The sequence below is a fragment of the Protobothrops mucrosquamatus genome, unplaced genomic scaffold (assembly GCF_001527695.2).
Source record: "Protobothrops mucrosquamatus isolate PMUCROS unplaced genomic scaffold, P.Mucros_1.0 scaffold_149, whole genome shotgun sequence".
In the NCBI taxonomy this organism is placed as follows: Eukaryota; Metazoa; Chordata; class Lepidosauria; order Squamata; family Viperidae; genus Protobothrops; species Protobothrops mucrosquamatus.
In genome coordinates, this window is record NW_015386225.1 from 91565 (window position 1) to 100872 (window position 9308).

General features: G+C 35.4%; 1 protein-coding gene across 1 annotated transcript in view; it reads right to left on the minus strand.

Moving 5' to 3' along the window:
• Positions 1-921: 921 nt before the first annotated feature.
• The window catches only part of GRIK1 (glutamate ionotropic receptor kainate type subunit 1), an 87737-nt gene continuing 79350 nt past the window's right edge, over positions 922-9308 (minus strand). The window contains exon 17 of the mRNA XM_015819332.1: positions 922-1077. Coding sequence (XP_015674818.1) covers positions 922-1077 — 156 coding nt within the window. The remainder of the gene's footprint in view (positions 1078-9308) is intronic.

Genomic DNA, 9308 nt, shown 5'->3' on the forward strand with positions numbered 1-9308 from the left:
TGGGAATATTATTAGTATTATCCATGACATAAAACCTGGTACCTAAGATTCCATTTATGTCCAGGACAGCACCTATTAAATGCTGTCATCTTGCGGGACTGGGGAAATGTACCGTCTCCATTGTGATCCCCACTTTCTGGGACAGCATCCCCCCCTGATATACAGACCACAACCTCTCTCTTGGGATTCTGGAAAGCTTGTAAGACCTGGCTCTCAGCCAAGGCCTGGGGTTTGTGGAGTTCCTGTTGTATAGTTATGGTTGCTTTAGTCTGGGTTTTCTGTTTTGTGTTTTTAACTATTTTTATTATTTTTGTAAACTCCAGAGACTGCTGGGATGGGAAGCCCTAAAAATATAAATAATACAACAATAATTAAAGCCTATCCCAGCCTTGAGAAGGTTTCAATAGGTGAATAAAAATGCTAAATCAACTCTAAACAACTGGGTGTCTGAGGAACCAACCATAATAATAAAACAAGTCTTGGAATCACTGAACTAATTTAAGATACCACTAGAATGTATTAAAAATGATTGCTAATGGGGATAGATGGATATGTAGACATACATATATGTGAAGAAAGTTTCATATATTTATATGATAAATATTTATGATTTCTGATATGAAGATATTGATACTCCAGTCCCCAAAAATCTTTATTTATTTATAAAGCACATATAGCAAAGAATAAGGAACAGCAAAGGGATGCAAAATAGGTGATATTATTCCAAAAGTAAGAATGAAATGCTTTGGGGTGATTAGTAGTCTATGAGTCATATGTGAAGACTGAATCTGTTGTATTTCCTCTGGATTAAAAAGAAGAAAATCAGACTGTAAAATAAAATAGTTGTCTTTTCATAAGTAGGCATCAAGGTTTGTTTTTGCCTTTTATGGTGATATCTCTTACAGGGAAAATTGCATTTATTCAAGCCATGGTTTCTTTTCTAAGAGTCCGTCTCTGATGACAAGTAAGGATATTTGTGAAAGATGTACGCCCTTTAGTTCTTGATCTTTTCTTTAATTTCTTCTGATGTTTGAGTGAAATTCCAAGTTCCTCCATTATGGCATTAAAAGAAAGACACTGATAAAAGATAGGAGAGAAAAATTTATTGGAGTTAACAACAGATTTCCATGGTGTATTTAATAGAATTTAAACCTAGCTGTAAATGTGACAGTCATATCTTGTGGAAGTAATTATGAATCTAATGCTGATTAATTTGTTCACTGATATCAATAAAAGAACCTCCTCTTAAATACAAATCATTATTTTGGTGGATTGCAAAAAACTCTGATACCTGATCACTAGTTGATTATCATGTTTATTGTTACAGATTGATTATATATTACTAACTTTTGGACCAGAAAATATAGGCAGTTCGTTCTTCAGCCTTCAATAGCTCTTGACTTAGCTATGAGTTTCAGTATAGCTAAATTAAATTTTCTTCCACCCTAACAGATCTCAGAATGTATAATAAAAATAAATAAAACCAATAAGAATAAATAAAAAATAGCAGTACAACCATTAGAAAAACAAAAGAAAATTAACTATATCAAGAGTACTTAACACCAAAGCAACAGTATTATAGCAGTGTGGAAAGAAGGCTTTGTTTTCTTCATTTAAATCTGTATCATTCTAAAAAATACAATGCAAGCCAAATTCTTGTTTCTTTGATAAACAAATTAGGAGTCGGTTCAAGTTGCACTGCTCGTTTTAAAGAGCAATTTCGAGATAGAGCTGTATCTTAATAAGATGAATAGCTGTAAACAAATAAAACCATATATTAACTATAGTGATAGTTTTTAAATTGTAAACCTTAGTTTTCCACACCACTTTTTAAAGATTAGAGTCCTGATTAATTAGTGTAGGGATGTCAAACTGGCGGCCCGTGACCCTGATGTGTCACGTGCAGGCCACATCCACCCCAGCTCCACAAAGGCAAAAAATGCCTTTATATATATAAATATATTATAGGAAAGGAAGTGAAAACGTTGTAATTAAACAGTCTTAGTGACAAGGTTGTTCACTGCCAAGAGAAAATTTGTTTTTCCTCTCTTCCATCTGTTTTATTGAAAATGAGTTTTATTGTTCCAAAAACACCTGCAGTATGACTGGTTTTGAGGACTGGAGTAAAAAAAAAAGCACCTTTACAGCCCATGGTAGCAAGTAGGCAGGTATATGTATATGTATATGTATATGTACTGTATATATATGTATATGTATATGTACTGTATATATATATATATATATATATATATATATGTATGTATGTATGTATGTATGTATGTATGTATGTATGTATGTATGTATGTATAGGTATAGGTATAGGTATAGGTATAGGTATAGGTATAGGGCTTTTTTTCTCATAGAATGCCCAGAACGGAGTTCTGGCACCTTTTTTGGATGGAATCTTGTAGGGTAGGCAAGGCGGGGTGTATGACGTGTGTGAGTTCCGGCACTTTTTTTTTTTTTAAGAAAAAAAGCATTGGGTATAGGTATATGTATGAATAGACAATTCTCATATTTATCTTCAAGAAAACACCTTTACTGTGTAGAACGCAACATGCTTTGCAAGCAATAAGTCCCAAATTCAACTCCTAGCAACTGAAAATAGAATAAAAAAATGCTCTGGAGAATTGCTGCTTGTCAGAGTAGCAAGGCATTTTTCCATGTTCCCGTTATAAGTTCTGTGTAGAAGTCAATGTTTGTGAAAGTAGAAACCTGCATGGGGTTTTTTTTTTAAACCCTTATTGTTTTTGATAAGGTCACCCTCCCAAGAACATTATCAAATAATGTAAAGACTAGAAATCTATTACCATCACATAATAAGACAATATTCTTAACACATAATAAGATAAAAATATAGGATATATTCACATCAGGGGAATGAAAACAACACAAAAACAACAATAAAGGAAAAAATTCCTAAGCTGCCTAGAATGTTCTAATAGCTGTGCTTTCTTGGGAAATGAAAATTGTGGTCTAATACATCTGAAGATACAAAAGTTGGGAAGGCCGATGGAGAATACAGAAATATGCAATAAATGAGTTTAATGATCTAATGGTCAGATTGATGTTATACATATAAAATATGCAAAAGATCATTCTTCGTCCATATTTTTATTTACAGAAAATATTTAAAAAATATAAAAGATTATGACTTAACCATACATCTTCATTTATTTGAATAATGGTTGTATTTAGAATAGTTAAGATAAGCATGGAACCAGTACAGAAACTCATTGTAAAAACAAGCATAACTTAACACCTTAAGATAACAACATAGATAAAAGGAAAAAGGGCACACAGAGAATAAAAAATAATTAAATGACTGAATCTGAAGACTAAAACAATAGCAATCATTTTTGGAATGTTATTTCATATATTAACATATTAACAAATCAAAGGACTTAATTATAACCTGAATTACCTTAAGTTATTACATTCAAATTCACACAAAAAGGAGGATCTAAACAGTTTTATACTGAGCAGGGTTTTTTTTTAACCTAAAATGACCCTGAATTAATGTTTGGGGCTTCCTAACACTTAAATTCACAATGAAAACCAAGCAAAACTTGAGTTGATTTTACAAGTTAAGCATCCTATTTACAATGCTGCTGAAATGGGCATGTTTACTTTTTTGCAAATGTACTGCACTTCCCCAACAATTGACAACTAATCATGTCACGAGGCAATGAGGACTTCTGCTCTACCCCCATCATTTTGTACCACAAGATAAATCCCTTTCCACTTTAAAAATAAATTTAAAATATATATTGTGTACTTTCATACAATCCACTTGTCCTCATTTCCTGCCACAAGACTATGGTATTGGGAGTTAGAAGGTGAATGAGCCAAAGATTTCCAGACTATCCACTACAACACAATCTCACACAGTGTTGCCATTTCTGCCATAATCCTCACTGTGAAAAATGGGAGTTCCTCATTTAAAACACATTCCTTCATTTAAAAACATGAAGAAGCTGGGCAAAATGCTATTGTAGACACAATCTATCTGTTCAGATTCAGTTTGATTTAATGTTAACCTATCCAGAAAAGTCTTTTTTCTTAGATTTTTTAATATTTTGTTCTTTTTATGTTTTTCTTTTCTTTTGTTCTTCCTGTTCTTTGTTCTTTTGCTAAACACACAGTTTGAGAAACACATTATAGACAAAAAGAAACCATATACATTGGCCGCAACATACTCAATCACTAGTTGTACCATCATAAACTTACATTACATTCCCAACAGCTGTGGTTTTGGATTTTTGAACATAAATTTGTAAATGCTGAGCTCCTGGCTCAGAGAAGAGAAAACTGTAGGCAGCACCAAGTTATTGATGCACTCTGGCATCCTGTTAAAGATCTTACATATTGAAGCTTGATCCAATAAAATAGTCGGGCTAGATTGTAGGGGTGTGTGTGTATCTTAAACTGTGTTTGCAAGGCCTTATCACAAGTGTAGAAACAATAGCTCTTTGATAAAATGAACTGAAGCAGAACAAAAGAATGGATTACAGTATAAAAATAAAGTAGGTTATAAGATTCTCCGTAGAATGGTTTAGTTATAGGATTAATTCTTAGTTCATCTAGTCTGTTTTAGTTATTCCTTGTCTTATAATCAGTATAATATATTGGATTAGATAACTATGATTCTTCCTCCTCCCCAATACTGCATATATCCCTGGGACCATTAACAGGCTGCAATGTTAACAGGCTTCTGCAGGCTCTTGCTTGGAAAATAAAAAAAAACCTCATTGTTGCTAAAGATAAAGATATATTGTTTTAACACCTCATTTTTACATTTACTCCAAAGGAAAAGTATGATTTAATTAATTCCACCTGGAAAGTAAACCGAAGGCAAATTATTCATATCTGAAAAAAAAGATGAATCATACAAAAATAATCCACAGCAGTTACTGTCCCAATGGAAACACAGATGCAAGCAGCAAGATATGTAACTGTAACTTTCTAAGTCCTGCAAGGCCAGCAGGAATGAGCATTCCCACTGGAGCAATGGAACAAGATTGGTATTTCTCTCCACATGGTTAAATAAATGATAAGGTGAACTTGTGCCCATGCATTGCATTACAGATGAGGATTCTATCTGATCTCTATTGGCTTTTTAAAATTCAGAGAGTTTTAGGCTATCCATGCTCACATACAATTGTTCTGTACAGATTTTTCCATTTGAGGAATGATTTGGCATTTCCATGCAAGACTTAACTACCATATCTGTACAGAAGTACAGGATGATAGTTGCTGCGGCACAATCAAAGCCCCACCATTTTTAATTTTAATTTTATCAGTGCACAGAGTGATGGGATTTTGATCACATTGTCACAACTGTTATATTTATTTCTTTTTATAATTGTTCCCTTATCCCTATCCTGCAAACACCACATGTTATTCTGGAAAAGAAAACAACTTATTGTCATACTATATTCATAATGTTCTACTACAGTATGGAGTATGTAAGACATTTACCTACATTTTCTCAAATAGGCTGAAGGATTAACTGTTTTATCTCTTCTTCCTACGCTATTTCACATGCTAGGCTTCTATTGGAAATACCAACCCAAAAATCCTTGGGTACATGAAGAAATGTTATTTGACCTCAGAGTTCCCCCCCCCCCTTAATGTATGTTGTTGACAGAATTTTCTCTTAGCTAAACACACCTTTCCTTTATGGTAACTATACAGTATGAACTGAGGGTTGTTTTCGAATCCCTTGTTCTTCCCGAATTAATTTGCCACAGTCTAACTCTGTAGACAAGGTAGTTCCAGAAGTGGAGTTGGATGGGTGAGTTTGTTTACACTGTTGTCCATAAAAGAAACAAAAGGCCTTGTTGCATGCAGAAAGGAAAAGATGGAAGAAAAAGAAAAAATAAGACTATTAACCAATGTAACAAAATTTTAAACAGAATGATATCAAAACTTATAAGACAATATTCTTATGGAAAATGAAATTTGTGAAACATATGCAATAATATATAAATTCTCTAGGATATATATGCAGATTTTACTGTATTATATTAAATGTGTCAATATATTAAACTTTACCAACTTGTATAGCAACTACCTTCGCATCTTTTATTAAAACTTCATTGAAGAAAAGAATTTGAATTTTTACTTCTTTATTATTTTATTGTCTGGCAAGAATCAATCCATTTTCTCAGGGATACATATACACAATATTTAAATCAATTTTGCTTTAATGATGATTTCTGTCTGCTCCAGACTATTAAGAGGATAACATTCTTGTATCTCATACAAGTCTGTAGCAGAGATTCAAACCAACCCCCAATATGTAGGCATAAAAATGAGAGATCACTGCAATGATAACAAGTACTTATATGGAAAAATTTGAGGGTGACCCCAGGCTTTGCATGCTGAAGGTCAGATCCTCAAAAAGGCAGGAACAGAATGCCTTTTCCTGGAGGTGGGGAAGAGGAGGATTAAGGGATATTTAAGCCTTTGCAAACTTTAAAGTAATCAGTTTGCCCCTTAACTTCTCCACCTCAAAAATAATAAAAAGAGCCAAATGGGATTTAGGGACTGCAAAGAGATACTGCAGAACCATGTACCCTGCTGTAAATTATAGTATTTTCTAGCATGGTTTTGCCAAACATGGTTGTTATATGATTGGGGGCTGCACTCATTAATTCATTTTCATGCAAATGTGCACATTGGGACCCATATTATTATAGATAATAGTACCCTTTATATTCTTTATTTATTAAATTATATATATATATTATACTCCCTGCATTCTCTCTCACATAAATAGATTTATTTTTCCATTCCACCATTCCAATGAACAAAGATGTTGAGGCTTCATTCTTTGCATCCCTCACCCTCCTAGCATCAATCACTTGGACAACAAGTGAAGACTGTACATCTTCAGACCAGTCTCCTGATATGTCTCTCTTCCAACAAGTTGCAACTCCAATGTTGGAGGAAATTGCTCATTGGGAGCATCATTCCTATGTGTCAACTATTTAAATTATACTTTTGCTTGCACAAAGAGTAGTTTGGGGTTTAGTGGTAAGGATGATGCTTGTGCCCTTTTTTACCTAGCAAGGTCATTTGTTAAACAGCAAGGCTTGGAATCCTTTGTAGAAATACCACAGTTCCATGCCTTTTCTCTGCCTCACACAGATAATGCCAAAATATTTAAGCAGCGGAGGCTGAAAAATGCCCCAGTCATATCCTCACTTTGACTCTTGAAATTCTATAACTTCTTTTTCTTTTTAATTACCATCCAGTATGCTCCTGTAGATAAAAAGCATGAACTCTGGATTTGTTTCACTGCACTAGGCAGAAAGGTCTTATAGAGATTAACACTATTGTTGTCATAATGATGATGATGCAATGACACATTGACCTTGCTGACAGTTATAGCCTGATAGAAGTGCTCATAGCACTAGCAGGAACCTATTGTATAGGGTTGAGCCTATCATTGGGAAAAGCCTGCTGTTGGGCAGAGTGGCTCATAAAAAGACACAAGTGGTTAATCATTACTTATTTCACTTATCTTCTTAGGACAAAATGCTTTAGGCCAGTGGTTCTCAACCTTTTTAATGCCGCGACCCCAACCAGTCGTAAGTCGAGGACTAAACCGGTCGTAAGTCGAGGACTACCCAACCAGTTGTAAGTCGAGGACTTTCCCTGCCTGGGAGCGCCACGCATGCGTGGTTCCGCCCCCTGCGCCGGCCGAGGCGTAGCTGGCAAGCGGCAGAGACCGAGCAGGCCGACCACCAGCTGGCCCAGCCCAAGGGAGGTAAGGCACCCGCCAGAAAAGGGGGAAAATGGCGGACAAAAAAAATGGCAGACAAAAAAAATGGCGGACAGCCTTGCTTGGCGACCCCCGTGAAATGGTCGATCGACCCCAAATGGGGTCCCGACCCACAGGTTGAGAACCACTGCTTTAGGCCAAATCAGCAGAAGGCAGCTCAATAATAAGGTAGAAGTGGGTTTTGTGTGCTTGGTTGGATCCCATTATTTTATGTGAAGGTATCTTCCAGGCTGAACTCAGCTGGTCTTACCTGTTCAATGTCACTATTTTTCCTTGATTTGTAAAAAAATTCTCCAATAGCTACAAATACAGAAAGAACTAGTCCTGCCGCAAGTACTATGAAAATGCCCCCAATGTTTTCCACTCCGAGGGCACTAGCTTCTTTACTGTCCTCCTCTGGGCAGCCATTGCCTCGCCACCACTTTTCCTTCATCATGTGCAACTTTCCTTCCTCTTGTAACTGGAGAATGGCAATGGTGATTTTGTCTCTATAAGGAGAGGCTGAAGGAAAGGAGAAGGAGTAAAACAAAATTGAATATGTCAGGCTACATAAGACCATGGTAAAAAACAGAGTCACACAGATGCAATCTCCCCCCCCACACACATTTATTTGGTTTGTTTATTGTTTGTTTGTTTGTTTTTAATTTAGATTATAAATTCACCCAACTCAACACTGATTCTGCAAGCAGTAAAATACTTCAGGGTTACAGTATTCAATAAGTACGGTAGTAATAATATTAAATTGCTTCCCTTTGGAATAGTGAAAGTCTTACTGGTATCTTATAACATTTGGTTTATTTACCAACCAGATTTGTAATCCAGTTACAAATGTACTTAATGCAGAAGTAAAACATAAGAGCGCCAGAGTTAGATGTTTAGATCTTTATCTAAGAATCTTACAGAAACAATGTTAGTTGTTTTTTCTCCAGAGAGACAGGTTAAAAAAAATGCTTTCTCACAAACAGATTATGCATATATTGACAAAATCTTGGTTGGTGACTTTAAATCAATTACTATGTAATTATTACTTTAAAGATTTGAATTTGGTATTTTGTAGTTCACAACAGTGCCAATATTTCCAGGTTAAGCAAGTTTTAATAGCTCAGTTTGGGCCAGATGTTTTGGCCATTTCAAAGGCACCAGAGATTCATGACAGAAGTTAAATTCTCAACATATCTTTATTAAAAGTTTGAGGATATTTTTAAAGTGGATAGTGCCAGAATAGATCAAACATGGACCACAGAATTGGAATCTCCACTAATGGTTTCAAGTTCTTAAGAAAATTTAAATAGTATTGATGGATTTGAGATTAAAACTGATTGGTCACGTTGGTGAATGATCTCTGGAGGGCCCGGGACAGGGGTTATTCCTCTGTCCTTGTGCTTTTGGACCTCTCAGCGGCTTTTGATACCGTGGACCACGGTATCATGCTGCGGCGTCTCGGTGAGTTAGGAGTGGGAGGCACTGTTATGCAGTGGTTCTCCTCCTTCCTCACCGACCGTACGCAGTCTGTATT